The following is a 26902-nucleotide window of genomic DNA, read 5'->3' on the forward strand; positions in this document are numbered from 1 at the left end:
ATCTACAAAAATGCTCAATTTCCCAAAGCAGAAGTAATCTATGTCTACTTTTCTTAACATAAATTACTATTTCTGTATGTGTAATAAAAGTCATTATAAATTAGGATTGAGGTAATATGAAATATCAACCATGATAATAAAGTCTTATACAAAATTCCACCACTCTAAAAATGAAAAATATTTCCCCTTTTAACTCTTGAGTGAAAGAGAAATAAAGACTTCAATTGTGATTAAATAGTTTTCTAAGTATATATAAAACAGCAGTAAGAAAAGAACTTAATGTTTATGAGATATAAAAAAGAACAGTAACCAAAGGTTAAATACATTAAAAATGTGAATAAATTAAAATTTAATCCATGTAATTATAAGAAAAAAAAGAGAAAAACAAATGAATACCACAGGAAAGAAGGAAGATTTGAAAAATAAACAAAGAAAATAAGGTAAAAGAGAACTTAAAAATAATCAAAGATATCAAAAGAGGACAAATGGTCAAAGATTATCATAAAAGTATTTTAGTAGCAGTTAGTTTTTACAGTGTTTTCAAAGCTTGAAACTCTAACAGAGTATCTAAAACATGGAGGGCTATGTAATTTAGTTTATGAAACTAGTAAAACTTAGTATCAAAATCTAACTAAGGTAGCCCTAAATAAACCTAATAACAGCTTATAATTAAATGGCACTCATTTTATGCTAGTTATTACGCTTAGCACTATATATGATACATGGGTTAATTTAGTTAATACTCAAAACCTCAAAATGAGATAAGTACTATAATGTTTCCCATTTTACAGATGAGAAAACTAAGGCACAGAGAAATTAATTTGTTTGCCAAGATAGCACAGCTAGCAGATGTCCTAGACAAAACCAATTTACATATGAATTCAGATGAACAAATCCTAAATAAAATAAACACCAAACTGAATCCTAAAGTACATTAAAAGGATTTTCCATAAGGACCAAGAAGATTTTATTCTGTTAATTTAAATATTGTTTCATATTAAAAATATATTTTAACATATTATATTCATAAATCAAATGAAAAAGAAATCTAGTAATTTCAATAAAGGCTGAAAAGCATTCCAAGAAATTAACATTCACTTCTTGTGTTAAAATCCCCATTAAGACTGAGTGTAGATGTATTCCATATAACGACAATGTCTATCTTAACATCCTATATGTTGTAACGTTGTAATATTGTGAACTAGATGCCCAAACATCCCCTCTTGTTCAGAATATATGACAACACAGGATAAAGTTACAGACAGAAAGAGAGACAGACAGACAGAATGACTGTGCTGGTTGAAAATAAGGAAACTCCTTATTACAAAATTACAATAAACTACAAAATTTAAAAGAGAGAGAGAGAGAGAGAGAGGATATTCTAAAGAAATAAGTTATCTCTTAGCCAGTATCCTTTCCTGGATTTGACTGACTAATTAACTGAGCATGTCTTTATGGAACGAAAGAAAAGTTGTAGGTACTACTCAAGTTAGAAGATAGTATCAGAGATTATACAAACTCAAGGATCCTAAAAGGATAAACTAGAACCTTTACACAGACATGCATGAGTATGTGCATGTATGTGTACTCACAAACACACACACAAAATCATCAAACACACAAGAAAATAGAGCCCCAATGAATAAATTAGAAGAAAAATCAGCCCCCAGGATTAGGCTTATATAGGTATATATATATATATATACCTATATATATATTTAGCAGCAGAGAATGCTGCTAAAAGATACAGAATATAAAATAAATATACTTAATATGTTTAATGAAAAAAATTGTATTAAATATAGATCATTTTGAAGAGACTACTGGAAAAACAAAATATAGCTAGAAACTTTCTTTATAAAATATGCCAAATAAATTCCATACTGATTAAGAAACTAAGTTTAAAAAAGTGAAATAATAAGAATTAAGAAAATGAATACATCTGTCTGATCTTGGAATAGATGAGAGTTTTAGAATTCTAAAGGCATATCAAAAATTCAATTAAAATATTAAAACAATAATCTTGGCATAATGTTTTATAACTAAAGTTCTTTAAGTTGTAATAGGTGATTATATAAAACATTTTAAAGTTTCATTTATAAAATAATCTTAACACTAGTGAGACACAAAATCTGGAATGTTTGTAACAAATTTAACATACAGTTGTTTTTCATATTTAAAGCACTCTTACAAATCTTTGGGGGGGAAATCACCTTAAACCAAAAGTAATCAGTTTTTTAGTAATCAAGTTAATGTCATAAAATACCATTTCCCACTATCTGGTTACTCATACTAAGAAGACCAAAGCATTACACTGTAACTTAGACTCTTTCCTAAGAAATCACCAAGCTAAACATGAAGATAAAAATGTATCATGGGAAATGTGTCTAATTTGGTAACTCAGGTCTATATTGAGTAATATATATCTAATTATAAATTTTGATTCTTACATTTCAATTTTAAAATTAGAAGAATTAGGTCTCAAATTAAATATAACTATGATTTTTGAAAAGATAAAGATGCAATTGGCAGACATTGTCAAGTGAGTTGGAAGACCAGTGGAGAGTATAGGGACTTGCACCTAGTAGGACCTCAAAAGAGGAATCTAAATTTAGTGGATCATAAAATCATAAAATCATAACTTAAACTTTTTATTTAACATGATAAATATACCGTACTTAAGAAAAATGACTAAATAGTGGAGAAAAGGAATGAATGAATCAATGAATGAATGAATGAAACATTTCTTTTTAAGATGGAGAGTCAGTGGGCAATATTTAATGGTGATGAAAGTACTAAGAATATTATTTAGATATTGTCTGGAAGATGTGTTTTTCCAGAACTTAATAGAAGAAATGGCCCAATGTGGTTAAATTTGAAAATGAGATTGTGGGATGAATAAATCGAAGAGGATACTATTGCTATTTATTTTATTCTCTTCCCTACTGTTAAACTTTGTTTTTACTATGTATGGTTTTTGTAATAATTGAAAAATATTTATACACAAAAATCCTCACTAAAATATTGGTTACAATAAACAAAATTAGAAACAATATCAATAGCTATATAAAGTTGAGTGGGTAAATAAATTATGGTATGTCCACATAATAATGATTCAGGTGTTAAAACCAGATTTCAGAAAAATACTCAATAGTTTGGGGAAAAACTCATGTGAAATTAGCATAAACATGTTAATAAGAGTATTTATAATGAATTACCACTGCATTGTATGCTTATTTTTCTACCTTTCAATATTTTATCAGTTTTTCAAAAATAATATACTTCTTTACAAAGTAAAAAAAGTAAAAAAAAATAAGTACAGAAAAAAGTTAAAAGACATTACTGAAAATAACATGATTTAGTTGTTACTACAAAAAGATAAGGAGCTATAAAATGAAAAACGACCTCAATAATTCACCATTTGAGATTTAAAATAATCAGAGTTTTAATCTTTTAAGATTTAAGACTGTAGGGCTTAGGTTGCTAATCTTATCATTTTATAAAGAAAGTAGGTAAGCTACGCCATGCCAAAGAAACATTGCCAGTGTTTTAACTTGAAAGCCATTGGAGGAAAAACCCTATATTGTAACCATGATTTATTTTAGTTTTTCCCAAGAGAAGAATCCACTCTTAGCGATATAAAAAAACTGTTTCAGATATGTCCTAATGTTCTACTTAACTTTGGCAAGCAACTCTCCTGGACATAGCTCCTTGACATTTTTTATCAAGGAGTTATTTTGGCATTTGATTCTTCAATGTTTGGACTGCATCATGAGTTCAATCCTAAAAGAAAGTATTTGGCTTAAATTTCTATCAGCTTCTTTCCCTTCATTAACTTATGACAACTACCTATTTTTAGTCCTTTATGTACACGTTTTGCTTTCTGTACTATGGACTACATCTCAGTGTAAGAAGTCTGTTCTCTCCTTCCCCTGCAACACATACATCCCTCAGTGAATGCTGTCTTTTCACACTAGAAACCACAGAAACTACAATAAACAATTCAATAAATAACGAGATACTAAAAAACTACATATATCACAGATTTCTGATTAACCAGAAGATAGACAAGCATAGCTATATAAATATATATATATGAATATACACTATGAATATACACACATATGCTTATAATGCAAAATAAATTATTCAACTCTTTTTGCTTTTAAAGCATAATTAATTAGTTGTAATTAATTTACAGGAAATAATTATTGAGATGAATAAAAAACTGCTTCCTGGAGGGAACATTGATAGATATGAGAATAAAATTACTAAGTAAAATTTACTGTAAAATATTACCCTAAAAATAATCATATCTGGCTTTTCATTGTCCTTTTATCAGAACAACAGTTCTTTGTTCTTGCTCTTACCTCGTCGAGCGTGTTTTTCATCCTTCACACAGACTTCATTTAAGGAACCAATTGGATCACAATGGCATGGCTGGCATGGTCTTGGATAATTTGGAGATACCTAACAAGAATATTAAAGGGCTCTTAGTCAAATGTAATAAAAACACAAGTATTTTTTAATTTGGCAAACTTTTAAGGACAAAATAAATTTAATAATACATAATAATAAATTATATGGAGAAAACAGTATAGGAAATTATCTTCAATATATATTTGCAATTTCTAAAATCCCTTCTTCTAAATAGAGCCACAAACCTAAAACAGATAGTAAAATACACTTGTATTTATTTGCTACCTATATTCAGGAATTCTCAAGATTCGGCCATATGAGTTTCATGATTTTTCATTCTTTGCTGAAGTTTAAAGAAAACTTCAGATAGAGTACTTTAAACCTTAGACATTTCAGGATGCATCTTTTTTTTTATAATCATGGTATCATTATAATAAACAAAAAAATTTGATAGTCTCTAATATATATATTCCTTAACAAAATTCTTCTGATTGTTTTTTGTGTATGTTTTTCTTTTCTTATACCACAGTTCAAAATTAGTAATTTCCCCAAATTTACTTTTTAGGAAGTTTGTTCATGTTGATTATGATGTGACTGACTAAACAGAAATTTATATTTGGTGCTGAAAAAAAAGATAATATTAAGTAGGCAAATTAACCATTTGGCTTCCTGAGAGGCAGCGTCAGCCAAGGGCACACAATGTACCGTCTCCACAATTAGAAAAATGTGAGCTCGTATCTCAGTGTGGGTGCTGACTACATGGCCTCATTTAACTTCTCTACTTCCTTGTGATATGAGGATATCAGTAAAAACTATAGTAACATTCTTAAGCTAAAATTAAAAGGAAGAACAAATAAATGTTCTGATAAGATTCCTCAGATTTATTATTCAATACAACTAATTTTAATGCTAAAATATTTTAATTAAACAAACCTAGACTGTGAAAATATGCTGTAATTACAACACTTGGTTTCTAGATGCAATAGGATAAGAAGGAAAAAAAAAAAGCATTTGCCTAGGGTATACCTAAATACTGTGCACATGCTCTCTCTCTGTCTCTCTCTACATATAAATAAGTCTATTCACATAAATATATACACTTCCCCCATAAAACGTAGCCAGACATATGTATATATCTATGCTTCATTTAGAAATGGAAACTTGTTTACTAATATAAATCAAAGTGTTATAACTAGAGTTATTTACATTTCTGATAGAATATCAATCAACTATATTCATAGATCAGTTTTAAAATAATCATTTTAAAGATACATTTATTCATTCCCCATTATGAAGTAAGAACTGCACAAAGCACAGATAGGTAATGCCTGGTGTCTGCTTTAAATAAGCATACAGGAATAACAAGCTTGGAAGACACTGATTAAGTAGAATGTGCATGATAAAACAGACATACAAACAGAGCATTAGGGCACAATAACACAACACAATGAAGTCAACAATGTTTCACAGGAAGTGAAATTTAGACTGAAGCTTGAAGTATGAGTAACAGTTTCAGAGTAGGGATGGCAGAAGGGCTCTCCTACTAGAAAAAAACAAAACAAAACAAAACACTAAGACATGAAAACAAAAAATGAAAAAAAAAACCCTCTGTGGGTTAAAATAAAAAAAAAATTCTTTTCAATGAAACTTGGCTGTAATAAATATGATTTATGATTCCAGTGATAAGCTTGGGTAAATCAAAGTCCCCTAATTGATTATCTCTCTTTGTGGTAACTGGGGAAACTTGCCAGATTGCTGACCAGGAAATCTTCTAACATGAGATCCTATAAATATATCAACTTTGCACATGATTTTTAAATTTATTAAAATAATTTTATTAAATATTTATTAAAATAACAATTAAAATAATTTAGATTACTCAAAATGAACAATACATTATATATATTTGATTTAAATATTAAGTATATGGATTTAGTAAGTAAATCTTAAATCAAATTTCAGAACAATAACTTTTAAAATATTGTAGAGATGTTATTTATCTGAAAACCTCAATGCAAAAAATTTTTCTTTTTTTATCTTTAAAAATGAAATGGACTTTTGGGGCCCTTGGGAGGCTCAGTCGGTTGAACGTCCAACTCTTGATTTCAGGTCAGGTCATGATATCATCAGTCTTGTGTTGGCACCATGCTCAGTGGGGAGTCTGCTTCTCTCGTATTCCCTCTGCCCCTTCTTCTCAGGAGCTCTATCTTTCTCTCAAATAAATAAATAAAACTTTTAAAAAAATGAAATGGACTTCTACCCAAATATTTGGCACTTGAGTGATTTAAATCTTTAACATATAGTGTAGCAAAATTATTATTATTATTTTTAAAAGATTTTATTTATCCATTTGACAGACAGAGATCACAAGTAGGCAGAGAGGCAGGCAGAGAGTGAAGGAGGAAGCAGGCTCCCTGCTGAGCAGAGAGCCCGATGTGGGGCTCGATCCCAGGACCCTGAGATCATGACCTGAGCTGAAGGCAGAGGCTTTAACCCACTGAGCCACCCAGGCACCCCACAAAATTATTTTTATAAGTATTAAAACCCCATAATCTAGGCTCCAATTCACTTAATTTCTTGTAATAAAAATATGATGTCTCCAGGTTTGATCATGGCAGTGTCTTGTATGGTCTAATCTACTCTCAGATAATTATTAATTCTGGATAAAATAATGAAAGTAAAATATTTAAGGGCCTGGAATATTAATCAAAAGCAGGCAGAACCTAGACAAATTTGAGTTTGAAAAAAAAAAATTAGTTGAGATCTATGTTCAAAGATGGGGAGCACCAGAATCTGCATATCGACACCCTTCAAATGCTTAACTGATCCCTTAATCTTACATCCATTCAGTAGACTCCAAATAATCCAGCAAAAAGTAACAGCTAGAAAGCTCAATGATGAAGTAGAGTTTTCCAGTCTGTATCCCATCAAGTAAACAGAGATTGGAGTTGTCTACCAAGTTAGCCAAGATTAGACAACCACCTTGAGTTTACTGTTAATCTGTCCTAACACAGCGTAAAGCAAGCCTATAAATAATCTAGCTTAAAATCACTAGGACAAATAAAGGAACTCAGGTATGGGATATAACATCAATATTTGAAAATCTTGATAATAACATTAAACAATTTTAAAATTATTTTTTATAATACACTGAGAACTAACAAAAGACATGCAAGATCTCTGTACTAAAAACACTGCTATGAATATTTAAAGGACATATAAATAATCGGAGAGACATACTATGTTCATTGATTACAAGACTCAATATTAGTGTTCTCTCCATACTTGAATTTAGATTCTATATAAGACTCTCAACTAATATTTCTGTCATTGATTTGTACATGAATATGAAAAGAAATTGTGATCCGAAATAATCTTCAAAAGGAAGACTAAAGTTAGTGTACTTATGTTTCTGAATTCAAGACTTATTCAAGGTAAATTCGTCAAGATACCATGCTATTAATACAAGGATGGACAAACATGGGACATAGATCTGTCATGGGACAGATCTAGGGCTCCAGAATCTGACCCACCTGATCAAACCACATGATTTGCAACAAATGCCTCAAAACAATTTATTTATTTCTCAAGATTTTACTTATTTATTTGAGAGAGCAAGCGAGCACAGGTGCCCTGCCTCAAAGCAATTTAAAGGAGAAAAAGAACATAAAATCTTTTAAAATAAACAAATAAATAAATAAAAATAAAATCATAAATAAATAAATAAATAAGTAAGTAAAAATCTTTTTAAAAAAAGGCGGGAGGATGCCTGGGTGACTCAGTGGGTTAAGTGTCTGCCTTCAACTCAGGTCATGATTCCAGGACCCTGGAATAGAGTCCTGCATTGGTCTCTTAGACCAATGGAGCCTGCTTCTTCCCCTGCTTGTTCTCTCTGTCTCAGAAAGAAAGAAAGAAGAAAAAAATAAAGAAAGAAATGGAGAGAGAGAGAGAGGGAAGGAAGAAAGGGAGGGAGGAAAAGAAAGAGAGAGAAAGGAAGAGGAAAACAAGGAACTTAAAAAATGGTTCTGGAACAACATTAACCATGTGGATCTCAATCACAGTTTCATACCACATCCAAAGATCTACTTGAGATGGGGCATAGATCTGAAAGCTAAAATTATAATGTTTCTGGAATTAAAAAAAAAATACTTTGGCTTGAAGGGAAAGCTCACAATACAAGATATAGGAATAGACAATAAGCACTTAACAGGAAATTACACGCAAAATGGGATCAGCTGTAAGGTTATAATAGAAGATCTGTGGTAGCACCAAGCATTGATGGGAATGATTGATGATTGCCAAATACCCACTCTCCACACATGCTGTACCCACTAGAATTGCTAACAAGAAAGACAGTCCTATACCAAATATCAAAAATTAGGGCGCCTGGGCGGCTTAGTGGGTTAAGCCGCTGCCTTCGGCTTGGGTCATGATCTCGGGGTCCTGGGATCGAGTCCCGCATCAGGCTCTCTGCTCAGCAGGGAGCCTGCTTCCTCCTCCTTCTCTCTCTACCTGCCTCTCTGCCTACTGGTAATCTCTCTCTGTCAAATAAATAAATAAAATCTTTAAAAAAAAAACATATATCAAAAATTATATGGAAGAACTGGAACTCACACATTTTTGGTGAATAGGTAAAATACTGTTACTTATTTAGCCAAAATGTTGGCAGTTTCTTATAAAGTCATATAAAGATATATTAATATCCTATAAAACAAGTATTCTATCCCTAGATACTTATGCAAGCAAGGTAAATAAAACTTGACCACAAACACGCTTACATAAAATATGTCTTTCTGTGGTCATATTTTATTTAATATAAGCAGTGTTATAGGAGCTAGCCAGAAACTGAAAATGACACAAATACCTACCAACAGAATGGATTAAAAATTGTAGTACGTTCACGCAAATGAATAATAAGCTCAGTACTATTTTTTTTTAAAAAAAGAACTACAGATGCACCCACTATGGATAACTCTTTAAATGTTATACTGAGTGAAAGAAAGAAAACAAAATTATATTCATTTTATGATTTCATTTTCATGAAATTCACTAAGAGGCAAAACTAATTTAACGTTCTAACAATCAGTTTGCCAAGGGGTGAGGATTGACAGGAATGGGGCACAACAGAACTTTCTAGAGAGATGGAAATGTTTTATTCCACATCCTCAAAGATTTATCCAGTTTCCATTCTGAAACATTCCTAGTCACCTCTCAGATTTGCAGTCAAACTGTTAAGAGAAGAAGCTTTCAAAATTATTTTTCTATATAATACATCTCTGTATGAAAAGGCCAAAAATAACACTTTATGAAAGAAAAAGCATACTTTACCCCTTTGGGTCTGAAGAAACCATCAATGCATGTCTCACAGTTTATACCAGCAGTGTTTTGAGTGCAGTTAATACACACACCCCCTCCAATGTACTTTCCATGTATATTTAAACTCAGATTTCTTCTGGCAACATTTTCATCATAGTAGCATTCTTCAGCTTTCCCATGACAATTGCATGCTGCATTAGGGAAAAATAAATTCATAAACATTAATTTCAGGTTTCATATTTACTGAAAAATCATTTTCTGTTATATAACATTTTTATATTCTATGAGAAATTATGTTGCATTAGTGTATGTATATATATATATATATATATATATATATATATATATATATAAAGTATCCAGAAAGTATTTGGGTTTATTGAATGTATTAATAAATTCATACCTTTTAATAGAACTTGAAATAATTAAAACCTATAAATTAAGCTGAATCATATGAAATTGCCGATATTTGACTGACTTTATCTTATAAAACTGAAATTCCTCATGGTTCAACCAGTAATTTCCTATTATAACAAATAAGAAATTATTGACCTATGGCACTGAATGATTAAAATCCAGGTAATCTGCAATGGGTAATTATTATATGTGAATCTCAGTGTTAGATCCTATGGGTAAAAAAGGACACTTACGACACATTTGCTTTTTTACACTTCTGATGATAACTAAACCTTGGGATTTTTTTTTATATTCTACATTCTGTTTTAAGTGTTTTATATCTATTGCCATAGATTTTAATTCTCAAAATAGCTTTCTCAGTTAGGGGCTCATATTAACCTCTTTTCATCTACCAGGGACGGAGACAGAAGTGAACTAATTATAGACTAACCAAATCAGTCTTGCCAACCTCACTCTGAATTCAGGCTCCTGAGTCTACAGGACTAACACTGGCAAATTCCTTCAAGTTCTATCTGATAAGAGAGATGAACTCTATCATAAGTGCCAAGGAACCAGGGCAAAATGAGAGCCAGTTTGCTTAGTGCCTGAGATCACACTGTGTTGCACCAGTCATGGCTATCTGGTACTTAGTCATGTGATATAGGGAACTTCTTAATTTCACTAAGGCTCTGTTTCCCGAAACATGGAGAGGCCAACGGTAATTGCCAGATTGGAATATTTAAAAGCACTAAGTGAGAAAATGCCTGCAGAATCATTAACACAATGCCTTGTAAATAAGTTCTTAATTGATTTTTCCAATACCCTTTCCCCTTGATCCTCCTTGTCTTCCAATCCCCTTCTCTTCTTCCTCCTTCTCTGTTTCATGTCATATTATAGGAGTTTAGAGATGTGAAAAAATTATCCCCCCAGAAAGAATTGGGTAAGGCTTTAAAATAAATGGGTAAAATTTATTTTAGGATGGGTACTAGGGAAAAAAATATGCAGACTCTCCTTCCACAGATGCGGAGTTTCTCAGGTGTTCTTACATGACTTCCACATACGTGTGTGGAGGGGCGCATGTGTGTATACAGGTTTATGTGTGGGGCACACAGCTTAGTCTCTCCCACCCCACAAAGGGAAACATTTGTAAACTGTTCTGAACTATTCCCAAATTTTACTAACAGTAAAAAGTATAGCTCTTTCTCTATTAGCATGTTTCCTACATGGCTACACAGGGTACTTCTTGAATGGGGTGTTTAATACCCTATTAATGGGTAATTATATTGTTTCCAGATTTCTCTTTTATAAGTAACACTGAGTAGGTAATAGGAGCCCAAGGAGGTAGGGAAAGACTGGGGGTTCTAATGTCATACCGATTCCCATTTGCCAGCTGAGCGACTCTGAGAAGAAAATTTAAATCCTGGTGTCATTTTTTTTTTTAAAGATTTATTTATTTATTTGACAGAGAGAGAGAGAGCACAAGCAGGGGGAGTGGCAGGCAAAGGGAGAGGGAGAAATAGGCTCCCCCCTGGGTAGAGAGCCCAACGTGCAGAGTGCCCAACATGCGGCTCAATCCCAGACCCTGGGATCATGACCTGAGCCAAAGGCAGATGCTTAACCTACTGAGACACCCAGGTGCCCCACTTGGTGACATTTTTATGCTTCCCTTTTCTGGATGTTGTGAGAGTGCAAAACACCCAGTGGAATGGCTGGGACACGAGAAATAGTCCTGCTACTATACAACCACATCTCTAGGCTAAATTCCTACAAGTGTAATTTCAAGTCAAATTTCAACTTCAATTAACTTGAAAAATTTCCCTCCAAAAATGTGATGTCAGATTACTTTCCTTCCAACAGATATGATAAAAATTCAACCGTAGCCTCACCAACACTATGTATTATCAACCCTCTTTATTTGTTCCTGGACATAGTAAGCATTCAGGTATTTGTTATGTGAATGAATGGTAAGTTTTGCCAAATTGAAAAGAGTATTTTCATTGTTTTAATTGGTACTTCTTTTATTATGAGTAAGTGTGAGAATCTCTTTAGATGGTTTTAAGTCTTTTCTTTTCCTGTTTGAATCTTTGCTCATTTTTAACCAGTTTATTGAATTATCTCTCTCTTTTTTTAATTCTTTCTTATTGCTATAGAAGACATCTTAATATAGTAAGAATACTATCTCCTTGTCTTGTTTGTAGCAAATACTTTCCCTGGTCTATTGACTTTGGTTTAGAATATAGGATTCTTGCTATACTGATGGAAAGTTTTCAAACTTTTTTCTAGGGAACCTATAGTCATAAATATAAATCTCTAAGTATTATAAGCGGTTTTATACCTTTAGGACAATAACAAGAATTCTTACAAATCCTGTTGTAAAAATATATTGCAAGAAACAGACAAGATTTCTGCTTCCAGTGTAAGTAAAGGGAAATATAGAGGAATGCAAATTGATTCACACATTATTTAGATTTAGTATTTATAACTGTGAGCTAAGTAGGTAAAACACGGATGCTTGGGGAGCCCTGCTTTTCACATTCCATGCCAGGGCCCTCTGCCTACAGCTCCCATGGCTCTTTTAAAGGCACTGCACCTGCAAAGTTCCCTATGCATAGCCTTAGAGAACACGGATGGTTCCCAGTCACAAAGAGCAATTTTCCACTCTGCCATCAGCAGTTTGCTATTTCACAGAATAACTAAGACACATGATAGAAATGGTCTTTAGTATAGGCTTAGCAAGGGAAGAAATATTCTTTGCTTTTTAGAGATATATACTGCCTTCAGTAAGCCAGATTGATGAAAATCCAAATTAAACTCAAATGAATTAATAGGTAATTATTCATTTCATAGAAGGATTTGTCATGTTACAGAAGGGGTTTTCTATATCTTAAGGTGATTGGAACACAATTCAACTTGGAAAAGAAAATTTTCATATAAGCTTTTAGGAATGTATGCATTGCCAAAAACATGATATTTATGCAAGGTTCTAAGGTTTGGATTCTTGTGTCCAATTTGTGGACAAAAAGAAAACCTTTTTTTTTTTTTTTAAGATTTTATTTATTTATTTGACAGACAGAGATCACAAGCAGGCAGAGAGGCAGGCAGAGAGAGAGAGCGAGAGGAGGAAGCAGGCTCCCTGCTGAGCAGAGAGCCAGACGCAGGCCTCGATCCCAGGACCCTGGGATCACGACCAGAGCCCAAGGCAGAGGCTTTAACCCACTGAGCCACCCAGGCGCCCCAACTTTTTTTTTTTTTTTTTAATTTGGAAATACCGCCTTCCATCTGTTCCATGAGAAAAGATGATTGTTTCATAATTCCACTATTTAAAATTATATATATAGTAATTAGTGGTGATGTGCTTTTGTATTGCTTTACCCATCCCTGTTCCTCACAAATTTAAGCTAAACTTTTTGTTTCCTTGTGTAAACACACATACACAAGTGGATGTACTAAAGGATTTTGCAGATCACTTTATAAAATTAGAACTGTGTGGGAGAATTTCAGGGGCAACAGGAAGAACACCTGCCCTCAAATGCTACTCCCACTTGTGATTGCTGATATTCACCAGAAGAAGAGAAATATAATTAAATTGAAAGAAGTTTGAGAACATGAGTGGCATTGCACTTAAGTTCACTCTTAGGAATGAATGTCTGCTTTCACTGGGAGCAGCTTTGGAGAACCTGAGGGATGGTCAGGAAGGGGGTAGGAGATATGCAAAGAAAACAAAAGCTGGGACTCTGGATGCTCCTTTTACCACAGTGGGGGGTGGTGGCCCATTTCTACAGCTATAGCTCAGTAAGCATGGGTGATTTCTAACAAAACATCTTCACAACCAGGCAGACACAAATCAAAAGGCAAAAAAAAAGGGAGCACCTGGGTGGCTCAGTTGGTTAAGTGCCATCTCTTGGTTTTGGCTCAGCTCATGATCTCAAGGTTGTGAGATGGAGCCTTCAATCAGGCTCAGTGCCCAGCACGATGTCTCCTTGCCATTCTCTCTCTCCCTCTGCCCCTCCCCATCTCTAAAATAAGTAAGTAAATCTTTTCTATAAAAGGGCAAAAAAGGTGAGTACAGAAAATGGAGGGACTCAAGACATTGATAGTATACTAGTATATGCAGAATCTTAAAAATTCAAAAGAAAATATTTTATGATGGGGGGATTTTATGATGAATGTTTGCTATAATTCAATAGTTTTAAGAATCTACCATAACTGACACATGATACATGATAAAATTCTTTTTAATAAATATACAAAATTGGTATTAGGTTAAAATGTCTACCAAGCCTGTTTGGGGGCAATATATACTTATGAAAGTAAAAAAAAAAAATGTAGCTAGGACTCAATAAAATATTAATATTTGAATTCAACTAAATTGGGCATCTTGGTTATTTTGTATTTATAGCTCAGCACAAGTCTTTGTTTTTAGGTCTCATCTTGGCCTGAGCAGATCTCCAGAACGCAGGTGTCTCTAACATCCCTATCACCACGCTGGGCCAGTTGACAATTTTAGGTTACAAAGTCATCTGCTATACTTCTTGAGTATTTCCCTTCTGAAAAAACTGGACATATGCAATTGTCTTCAAAAGTGCTAACATTCAAGTATGAATGCGTGTTTGTTGACATGTGTTTTCACAGCCAGTTGTTTTACTGTATTTCATCACTGGCTTTTTTTCTTGGTTGTCACCATCCCATAATTGCTACAGCCTAGTTTATGCTAATGATTATCATTGGTGTCATTTCTAATATTAGTATCTTATATTATTATTAATGAGAAACCATACATTTAAAATATTGTTACTATTAAAATAAATATTTTTCTATAAATTTGATTCTTTTGCCTTCTCTGTTACCTTTTAGTCTCATATTCTTCCCAGCTAATGGGAAGACTTTAATAAGTATAATTTATAAGTATACTTTAATAAGTATAACTAATGAATCAGAGTGTTTTTGTTTTGTCTTTTAGGTAACGATATAGTTCTAGTTGGAAAGGTGTAATCTCTCCCCTCTGTTTCTTCCTCCATTAGATGATTGGTATGCTAGAGCTGTTTACTAGGGAATGAGCTACAAAGGGAGAAGGCAGAAGAATCTGGAGCTCTACTGGTTTCAGAACCATTTTACAAACATATAAATGTATTAGAAAATTTGGTGCGCCTGGGTGACTCAGTGGGTTAAGCCTCTGCCTTCAGCTCAGGTCGTGGTCCTGGGGTCCTGGGATCGAGCCCTGCATTGGGCTCCTCTCTCTCTGACTGCCTCTCTGCCTACTTGTGATCTCCATCTGTCAAATAAATAAAATCTTAAAAAAAAAAAAAGAAAATTAGTCTCTATATAGTGTAGGTTTTGTTGTTTATTTGCATTTCTAGTGGAGTGTGTGTATGTGTGTACATAGTTGACCCTTAAACAATATGGGTTTTTGAGCTGTGTGGATCTACATATACATAGACTTTTCTCAATAAATATATTGGAAAAATTTGGGGGGATTTTTGACCATTTAAAAAACTTAAAAATGATCCATGTAGCCTAGGAATATAAAAATATGAAAAAGTTAGGTATTATGGTAAGAACACAGTATATTATACATTATATTAAATATAAAATACATGTTAATTGACTGTTATTGGTAAAGCTTTTGATCAACAGCAGATAATAATTAGTAATTATTAAGTTTCTGGAGAATCAGAAGTTATACCTAGATTTCTGACTGTGTGGGGGTTGTCATCCCTAACCTCCATATTATTTGAGGTCAACTCTGTGTGTGTGTGTGTGTGTGTGTGTGTGTTCATATAATGCTATAAGCTTAAGATTTACTCTGATGACAGTAAGTGTACTTTTGTAAAAAGTATGCTTTTATTACGCTTTTATCTATTTCTCGTAATTCCCACACAGTGGTAAAGGCTAGGTGTTTAGTAATTTTTATCAAATTAAACAAAACAAAACTGAGTAAAACCATAGGATAAAAGAGCCTACCAGCTATTGCCTTGAATAAAATACATTAACTGGAAACGTGCACTTACCTAAAATCACCACATGCTTATATTACCTGTGTCCCAGAAAAGGAAGAACAGACATTGAATTCTAGGGATCATACCTTCACATTCTGTTTTAGTCAGAAAAGTCCCAGCTCGCCAAGGTTTCTGATGGAATCCTGGACAGCACTGATCACAGCTGTCTCCACATGTATTATGCTCACACTCACAGCGGGATTTCTAGTCAAAAATTGGGGGGAAATCATAATTTTAGTATTTTTGGAACCATTAAGTAAGGGCTTTCCATAGAAGGTAGAAGGAAGAGAGAACTTTTCTGAGCACAGGTGCCAAAATGTGAAACTCCTGTCCATCTGGAAAGGAAGAAGTACCAGCCTAAGGAGTGGATCTAGGAAGTAACATTATAACGCATTAGTCAGAAAGCCAGCTTTGAGAGAAATACCATTTGTATCCTGGTTTTAAAGGGAGAAAAAAAAATCCTTACATAAGTAATTATGCTCACTGATCTTACTACTGAATATGTTTCTTCCCTATAATATACAATAGATGATTTTGTATTTTAACAGTTTATGACTGAGAAAAACAGATATCCATTCATCTTCTTTTTAGGTGGTGCTTATTTAATACAAGGGCATTAATGAAAAATTCAAGCCGAAAGCATTCTAGCATTTTCCGACCCGGTGGTTTCATCACTCTCTTGAAGATGCTCTTCAGTTCTGCACCCTGTTGCCCAGGCCCTACTGCAGCCTCCGGTTCCGCGGCCATTCCTACTTACTTCCATGCGCAGTTTTCATTTGTTTGCATTAGTTTCTTTGATAAAAACTTTTTAAAAGAAATGGTCAGGTTGACTGATGGCAGGCATCCTCTAAAGCTAAATCATACAGCAGGCTGTCATGGCTAGAGAGGTTTCAAAATAGACCAGTTTGGGAGGCTTTTGGGGGAAAAAAAGAACACAACAACAAAAAAATCCCAACTAATCCGTTTTCTGATACTGTAGTGGCTGACTTCAAAGTCTATCCATCCTAACTGCTGGCTCTATTTCACCCTGGCATGGTTTTCTATTACACCGTCTAAGTGAGGATCTGACACCCATTCACAGCATCCCTGTCAGCAAAGCGGCTCACGAAGCATTTGACAGTTGAGAGTTTCATCTTGCTAAGTATCCTATAAATATACATACATTTGTCACCGGATCAAGCGGACAAGCCCTGGCATGACCATAGCAGATGCACATCCCTCCGACCGAAATATCCTTGACCGAGTAGTAATACTGCAAAAAGCAATCCAGAGAGAAATCCTGTTAAGATGACTGCAAGGTGTAAGTAACAAAAGGGAACATTCGCTTAAAAACATTACTTTCTGCTTTCATCCTTAGTTTGAAGCAGAGGGAACAACGGGAACAATGGAGGGCTCACAAAAATATCAAGTTAACTCCTTGCCCTGTGATCAGAGCCTAGAGAAAGACCGCCTCTGATTTACATGTGTGTGTGGGGGGGCATTTGAGAAATTCCCTTCCGACAGACATACAAAGTCTGTGCTGGAGTATTTACTATTGAGAGCAAGTTTTTACGGCGGGGTGGGGGTTGGTCAGGGCAATTACTCTTCATAAAAGTTGTTTTATGCACTTTTGTGAAAGAAAACTCCCTTTATTGCCATTATAGGAAGCTCAGTGTTCATTAACAATATGCGGACTGTCTTACGCGATGGATTTGAAGAAACTCAACATATTTAGAGGAAATCATGCTCAAAACAAAACGTTTCTTAACTATATTAAGAGGAAATAAAATGTAATGAACTGCAGGACTGATTTAACATAACATAAGGAGTAAACTACATGGGAGGGACACTTGCTATTTTTTTCATTATTATGTTAAAATTAGTCCCTATGATTACTTTCCTATTGGAAATTAACATAAGGTTATGTTTTTAATTATTTTAATCTACCCACCTATCTTTAAAGATAATTTACAATGATAGTATTGGACTATATACAAATTTTAATTAATATGCATATAACATTTTGTAATCATGAGAGTACATTATCTTATAGAATCCAAATAACCATTTCAGTGGTAAATAGTTCTATTATTCCAATTATTCACATTACAAAACCCAGCAAGAATAAATAGGTAAATATAAATCTGAGTTCCCTAGCTACAAATTTCCTTTTTCCATTTACTTCTTTTTTTTCCTATTTATTTTTGTTGTTTATATAGAGTATCTTTTATAATATTTTTTGTCACTTTTGTTTTTTGATATACTTAGACCTGGAACTTGAAATGAAACTTGCCAGAAATTTAGGAATGCAAAAGTCTGCTTTTCACTAAATTCATCTCTTAATAATATAGATACGAATAGGGATATTTGGTCAGAAAGCTGATATAGTATTTTGCAGATGCTTTTAAAACTGGGAAATTTTCTTTAAATATCAATGCCTAATGCTTCACTTTTGAGTCATGAAGAGCTGAAATTCAATATCCTATTTTTATATATTTAAATTTATATGTAGTGTTTACTGAACTTGAGCACTTTCAAAAAGCTTATTTTTATGTTGCATTTTATTGCACTATTTTAAAGGCTCGTGTACAATGAAGTTATAAATAATAGATGTGCATCCCAACCCCCCCTCTGCCTTCTGCAAAAGATGATAAAAGGAACATATTTATTTACATTGGTTTTTTTTTCCTCCATTAGATATACTGTCGGAAAAGATTAAATTTCTCTTCAAAATTACTCAGTCTTCCTCAGTGTATATTTTTAAGTCATGTCAAAATGATAATTAAAGGTGATTTTTTAAACATGTAAAGAATCTAAACATTTCAGTAAAATAATATTTCTGCATAAGATTATTTACAATATGCTGAAATGTAGTGCAAGATAAAATTATTTCAGGTTCGGAAAATGCAGGGCACTAAAACATCCAATGTGTGTTGTACGGGGATATTCAAACTTTAAAAGTTATTTTTGGGATGATGGAGTGGTTAGGTGTGGGTAAGTTAAGTAATGAGAAGAAAATATACATAAGGGGTATTCATGAACTGTGAAAAGTGGTGTCCTTTGATATTCAGTCTGCTTGTTCAGCCATTTGTAACTGGTGGAATAGTCAGACCTTTTAGAACGAAGTGCATCATTCTAGAATTAAGTGCTTTGTCTCACGATCTCCATTTCTCTCTATAATCTGATTTCAGCTTTCACCTCTAGTCATAAAGTAGATATTCTCTTAGCATGGATTTGCTTTATGGATTTATAGCTGAATTATAACAATGTCTTAGTTGTACAGCAGCTTCTCAGGAATGGGACATAAACTAGGGATGTGGTGAGTGCTAGGTAGGAAAAAAGGCAATTATTACTTTAGTAAATATAGGTAATTAATTATTTTAATCTACCCACCTATCTTTAAAGATAATTTACAATGATAGTATTGGACTATATACAAATTTTAATTAATATGCATATAACATTTTGTAATCATGAGAGTACATTATCTTATAGAATCCAAATAACCATTTCAGTGGTAAATATCATTTTTGTCCCAGGTGATCAGCCCACCTATGGCATAATCCACAAATTTTAGGTTAACCCTGGAAAACAGCATTTAGCTCCTGTTTTCAAAGATCTATTAAAAGGGATGCCATCACCTTTCTTCCCCCTGATCTCCTATTTATAAAAGACAATAAAATAGGGTACATGATTGGTTTCCCCCCACAGTAGCACTTTTTAAAATTATGGGTTGCAATTCATTAATGAAACATAAAGTTAAATTATTTGATTGGGCAAAATGGTTCACAGAACAGCAACACTTACATCACCTAAAACTTGTTAGAATTACTGTTTTACAAGTCTGCCCTAGACCTACCAAGTCAGAATGTTCATTTCCACAATATGACCAGCTAATTCTATTCACATTAAAGTGTAAGACATACTGAGATGTGTATGTGCATATGTGTGTACTGAGTTATGAAAGAAAATACATTTCTTAGTAAAGACTGTGGTCAAAAATATTTCAAAGTCATAGCACCTCCTGTAGTAACCCCCCAGTGCCAATTGTGATAGGAGTTCAGATCCCCTCAAGTGACAATAACAAACTCGGTCATCAAAAATAAGATGATGAACTAGGTACTGTCATGCTCATTTTACAAATAAGGAAATTAAAGTTTAGAAGTGTTAAAAAGTTTGAGAAATGCTCCATATCGGAAAAGGGCAGAGGTTGACTTTGAACAAAGGGAGGTTATGCTCAATAGGTGTCTGGCAACAGCCACTCCTACGAATCACTGAAAGGGACTTTTAAATGTTACTTAACAATTACCAATATCACTTACAGGCCGCAATAGGATTCATCATAACTTACCCTTCGGGTGACAATCGGGTCAATTTCTCTTGGGTCTTTGTGGGCAAACATCATCAAATCAGCATTCAAGGTCCGGATCCTCTGAAATCGCAGGCGAATGTAGCGAGCAGAGGTAAATTCTAACAGTTCAGGAGAGGGGTCATCAGCACTTGGTCTCCCATTGATCAAAGAGATGTGAATCTACACAATACGGGAAACAATTTAACAATTAAGGTTACCAAAAATGAAATATCTGGCTTTTTCTGATTTTTCTTGGGAAAATAAAATTAAGCTTCATGCCTCCCAATTAGGCACATGCTGGTTGATATTTACTCACTGGAATATAGTGAAGTAATTAAGGAAGTTTATGGATTTTCTAATAGATGTATAAGCAAGTCATTTGTTTATATTTTAGGCATTCTCTACATACTGCAATTCCCTATATTCTTTTGTTCTAAGGCATTGCCTCTACTTGATTTTGCTAGGATTTCCATAAAATCCTAGGTCAGTCTTTCTTTTTCTGAAAAATGTTATGCCCTAAAATTATTTAAGAATCTGGTATATAGTGGGAAACCAGAAAACTTGGTTTTTGAATAAGTTACAAAATTTCAGATAATACAGGAAATTAAAGTACTTCTAAGGCTGAAAGTATCTAATTACACAGCCTTAAACATATATAGCAAAAATTGACACATAGAAGAAAACTAGACAAATCCACAATCACAGTGAGAGAAAGAAGACAAAAAAATTACCAAAGATTCAACATATTCTATGAAAAAATATACTCTATGAAAGTGCATTGAAACCTGAATTGAAAGGTAAATTTTTCAGGAGGATAATTTAGCACAATTAACACCAGAAGAAATAAAAATCTAATCATGTAGAGAAAGCAGGACGTCCGGTTTGTGAGCGGACACCTTCGTTTCGCGCGCTAGGAAAGAGCGATTTAAAAATGGGTGATGTTGAGAAGGGCAAGAAGATTTTTGTTCAGAAGTGTGCCCAGTGCCATACCGTGGAAAAGGGAGGCAAGAACAAGACTGGGCCAAATCTCCATGGTTTATCTGGCTGAAAGACCGGTCAGGCCCCTGGATTTTCTTACACGGATGCCAACAAGAATAAAGGCATCACCTGGGGAGAGGAGACACTGATGGAGTATTTGGAGAATCCCAAGAAGTACATCCCTGGGACAAAAATGATCTTCGCTGGCATTAAGAAGACAGGGGAAAGAGCAGACTTGATAGCTTATCTCAAAAAAAGCTACTAAGGAGTAATAATTGGCCATTGCCTTATTTATTGCAAAACAAAAATGTTTCATGACTTTTTTTTATGTGTTCAATTGATCTCATACACCAGAATTCAGATCATGAATGGCCGATAGAATATTTCTTTTGGACAGTCCTGATTTAAATAAGGTTGGCTTGTGGTTAAATGAATATGATCAGCTTTTTGAACTTTGGTAGTAATTCTGGTTCAGCAAGTGCTGTCAGTTTTCCCCTTTTAAAAATATGATCGGAATTGATTAGTAATATTCAGCTTTTCACAGAGGTGGTAAATGCCATCTCTAAACTTATAGGAGATTGGTTTTATATTTAGATTTATATAACTGGTTATATTAATATATTTAAATACTGAGGAAGTCCCTTCACTGTCTCAGAACCAGCAAGACTGAGCTGTGTTTCACGTTGTGTTCATTAGCCTGTTAAAGGCAAGGGTTGAAGAAAAGCTGGCAGTGTCCACTATTTTTTTTTCTTAACTATGCCAATTTAATTAAAATTTCCTGCATTAAAATGTTGCCTTTTGCTTAATGAAAGGCATTTTAGTGTGGTTTATGTATAATATTAAATAAAGAGTATTTAACACTTCTCATTTTATAGATATCTAAGGTCAGATGCTTTTAAAATTCAGTGTGACAGGATATAACAGCAGACATGTCTTGTGAATTATCTACTAAGTCAGACTAAGTTATAATTCAGGATTGTCTTCTAAATAGCTATTCAGAGAGACAACTGTGGAAATACCATATATGTATGATTGGTAATGGTTATTTTGCCAACTCGTTACAAGGGTTAAAATGGGAGATACATCATCAGCACAAATTTGTAAATTATGTGATAAGGCTTAAGATAATTAAAAACAATCACAAATCAAAAAAAAACTAATCATGTAAAAAATGGAGAAATTAGCAAAGAACTACCCTCTCGAGATGCACAAAGCCCATATTCTCTCACAGTTATCTCATGAGAACAGAGAATTTCTGATGAGGGAAAGTTGATAGAATCAAAAGTACTTCTATTATAGATAAAGAAATTATTTTCCTAATACCTGAAGAGTTCCTATAAATCAACAACAGCAAAAAAAAAAAACCAGCAACTAACACAAAAACACAGAAAATATAAAGGGACTACTCCTTAGTGGCTGTTAAGCTTCCAATAAGACAGTGAACCTCACTCATAATAATAGGCCTGCTCATTTAAGTTTGTTTTTTGTTTTTTGTTTTTTTTTTAATTTATTTGAGAGAGAGATAGTGAGAGAGAGCATGAGCGAGGAGAAGGTCAGAGAGAGAAGCAGACTCCCCATGGAGCTGGGAGCCTGATGTGGGACTCGATCCCGGGACTCCAGGATCACGCCCTGAGCCGGAGGCAGTCGTCCAACCAACTGCGCCACCCAGGCGTCCCTCATTTAAGTTTTTTTAAAGATTTTATTTGAGAGAGAGCAAGCGAGCATGAGTTGGGAGGTGGGCAGAGGGAGAGGGAGAAGCAGACTCCTCCCTGAGCAGGAAGCCTGACTCAGGGCTCCATCCCAGGACTCTGGGATCGTGACCTGAGCCGAAGGCAGACACTTAACCAACCGAGCCACCAGGAGCTCCACAACTGCTCATTTAAAATACAGTAATAAACTTTTTTCATTTTGTAATGCTGTCAAAACCTCAAAATACTTGTAATATTCCCTTAGGGCAAGACTTAGGAGATCCAGGCATTCTCAGACATGCACAGGCATGAGTGGCACAAACCATTAGGAAGGTGAACTCAGCAAAGCTATCAACATTACCAATGCCTAGAATTTTGACCTAGAAATTCTACTTCTGGGAAACATCCTACATATATTATATATAATCCGATGGGATTTTTTGGTAATAGCAAAAGACTAGAAACAATCTAATATCTGTCAATAATGCATGACTGATTAAATAAATTATACATCTATATAATGAATTATGTGCATGATAAAAAGGAATGAGGAAACTCTTGATATACTCAAAGGAAGAAATATAGTATTTTTACTTTTTCTCTCCTTGGTAAATGAAGTACTCCCTATGTGATAAACCAAAATGCTTAAAAAAAAACCTTGAAACTGGCAGGTTTTAGGCAGAAAACATATACACGGAGAAAGAGAGAGAGAGACAGATTCACACACGCACACACACAATCAGACACACACACTTACAGGAGGCTAAAGAGACAGGAATACCAGAGAAGAATGTGTGCTCGGCTGAGGACTGTCCCAGAACACCACAGTCTGTACCAACACTGAACAACTGTGACTTGAGGTCACCCAATGGAATTCTCATCTACTTTTTCAAGACGATAAATCATGTGTGTTAATTATGTTTTTTGACAGGAGAGGCAATGATATGTGTTTCCATTCCTAACATCCTGCATTTAGATAATCCCTGAGAGATTTTACAAACTGACTGCCAATAAACTACCGAATCACTAGAAAAATAAATATAGCAAACTCTGAGACGAGAAACTAATTCTGATGCCACAAAGAATAAATTCAAAATGGTTCAGGATAAAAATATGAAATGTTCCAGCTAACTGAGTCTACCTTGGATATTTAGTAGAGAATAAATTCACTTAACACATTTGAGAAGGATAGAAGGCAAAGTATTCTAAAACACTGAATCTCACTATACCAAATACCCTCCCTCTAATGTAGGAAATTCTAGAAGACTTAAGTAGGTCTTGCATATTCCACAGTTCTGGTATCTAGCAGGTGAGCCAGAAATAGGTTTAAAATTAAGTTGTCTCTATTACTTAAGAATGTATCAATTAAATGCAAAGATAGAACAAATAGATGGATGAAGCAATTAAAATGAGTTCCCTTTAGAGATTCTGGCATCCAGGAAATCGCCCATGCCCTTGGATTAATGCTTACTTTTGTATCTTATCAAGCTCTCCCTTCATTGCTTCCGAAAGTGCTATTTGGAAGAAAGGAAAACATCATCACATGTCAGGATTCATGTTTCTGAAAATTATTAAGGTTTTATTTGGTGTGGATGCTGTGGGAGCCATATCTGTACTGTACATGGAATCAGTAAGTTCCTCATTTAAACATACAGGAACTTTAAAAATTATGCACGTGTTCTCATTTAGATTAATAAACCTATTCACCCTATGATAGTGACATAAAGGATTCAGCAAAAGAACACTTCTCCTCACAGCTTTGGTATTTTCATCAATTTCTTCTGCCAAGAGATCTTGTGAGTAGAGTTAGTCCCAAGCTGTTTCTGGAATATAAAACCAGCTGTTTGGCCATGTTGTGTGCAGCCTTCTTCCGTCATTTTTCCCACTCTCCTTCAAAATAAATTCTAATATTAGATAGGTTATGTCCACTGGCACTTTGCTATGTAATTCCAAGTCCACGGGACAGCTTTACATACTTCCTGATCTCCTGGGGGAGGGTAACAACTGGAGGGTGTCTCTCTTCAAAAAGATGAAAAGTGTCAGTCCTTAAGACCACCGCTGCCTTGCTGAGAGGCCGTGGGAAGTCTGTGGTGGTGTGATGTCTTCTGAAATGATTTTCATTACAGACATGTTGGAGAGTATATGTTCATGCTGTCAAAGGAATTCATTCCAGCTGAAAATATTAGCCTGATTAACAGCCGGCTTTTTAGATTTTAAAATTGCACTCTTCTTTGAAATTAGTTCTCACAGATAAATAAAAAGAAAGTAAAAACTCATGAGAAATATCTTTTTAATAACCAAATGTCTAAATCAATATTATACTCTACCCATCCAAATAATTCTGCTTTTATTAGTTGTAAGCATACTATTTAAATCACATCTCCTTTGCAGATGGATCAGATCTCTGTGCCTCTATGGTGCTTTTATTTTCATGATTAGAATACAACTTAAAAATAGTTTTCACAGCAAATAAACAATTTTCTAGTATGGATAATTGTCCCTTATTATTATGTTTCTCTATTTATATTACTGCATCTGCTTTAGATTTAGATCTGCCCCTCAACAGATGTATGGATACACAATGGACTATTACTCAGCCATCAGAAAGGATGAATACCCAATTTTTGTATCAACTTGGATGGGACTGGATGAGATTATGCTGAGCGAGATAAGTCAAACAGAGAAAGTCAAATATCATATGGTTTTACTTATTTGTGGAGCATAAGGAATAGCATGGAGGACACTAGAAGAGGGGAAACACAAAGGGGGGAATCAGAATGGGAGAGGAACCATAAGAGACTACAGACTCCAGGAAATAAATGGAGAGTTTTAGAAGAGAAGGGGGTGGGGGGAATGGGTGAGCCTGGTGACGGGAATTAAGGAGGGCACAGATTGCTTGGAGCACTTGTGTTATATGTAAAAATTGAATTATGGAACACTACATCAAAAACTAGTGGTATACAGTATGGTGACTAACATTACACAATAAAAAATAAATTAATTAAATTTTAAAAAAGCAAAGTACCTTGCTGCAGAATTCTCAATCATCCAATATAATTGTTTAAAAAACTAATTAAAGAAAAACCTCCAGAATTTTAAAAAAGTATATATATATATATATATGTATATATGTGTGTGTGTGTGTGTGTGTGTGTGTGTGTAATGTTTTAGAGATGGAGGGTAAGATTTTATTAACTTGGAAAAGGGAGCCTAATCACTTTTATTTTATCCGGTGAGAAAAAAAAGCATATATTTGGAGAAAGGGGGTGAGCTGTGTGAATCTTAGGAAAAGGAGATAGTGCAATAATTCGTCACTGTGTTTCCAGTGCAGAGTAAAGGCTCTGATTCTGGCTCTGGGTGGTCAAGAGAAACCCCCAAGTGATCGATTTTCAGTCTTCACCATACCTGATCTGTTTGTAGCATTTAAAACAATGGGTTACTCCCATGATTTCCAGGACACCACGCTGTCCTGGTCTTCCTATCCCTCCGGCTGCCTTTCTCACTCTCCCTCACTGCTTACTACCTCCCTCCTTTCCTCTCTGACTTTCTAATATTGGAGCTTCACAGTATCGAGTTTTTGGCCTTTTTTTCTTGTCCTACCCACACGTACTCACTTAGTAAGTGAGATCCCATCACTTAGTAAGTAGATCCCATCAAAACTCACCGAAGTAAATACCATCTATAACTTTTTATGATTAATGAAAGTAAAACACACCCATGTCAAAAATACATACATACATACATACAGACCATCTATACTGATGTCTCCCACACCTGTA

General features: G+C 34.2%; 1 protein-coding gene and 1 pseudogene across 2 annotated transcripts in view; one reads left to right on the forward strand and one right to left on the reverse strand.

The window, feature by feature from the left end:
* The window catches only part of LAMA2 (laminin subunit alpha 2), a 491254-nt gene that overhangs the window by 368803 nt on the left and 95549 nt on the right, over positions 1-26902 (reverse strand). For both annotated transcript variants that reach the window (XM_044249160.1, XM_044249149.1), the window contains exons 4-8: positions 20458-20637; positions 17290-17379; positions 16214-16331; positions 9748-9926; positions 4371-4470 (exon numbers count right to left, since the gene is read on the reverse strand). In XM_044249160.1, coding sequence (XP_044105095.1) covers positions 4371-4470; positions 9748-9926; positions 16214-16331; positions 17290-17379; positions 20458-20637 — 667 coding nt within the window. The remainder of the gene's footprint in view (positions 1-4370; positions 4471-9747; positions 9927-16213; positions 16332-17289; positions 17380-20457; positions 20638-26902) is intronic.
* Positions 21327-21858, forward strand: LOC122906788 (annotated as a pseudogene).

Source organism: Neovison vison, chromosome 1 (assembly GCF_020171115.1).
Source record: "Neovison vison isolate M4711 chromosome 1, ASM_NN_V1, whole genome shotgun sequence".
Classification (NCBI taxonomy): domain Eukaryota; kingdom Metazoa; phylum Chordata; class Mammalia; order Carnivora; family Mustelidae; genus Neogale; species Neogale vison.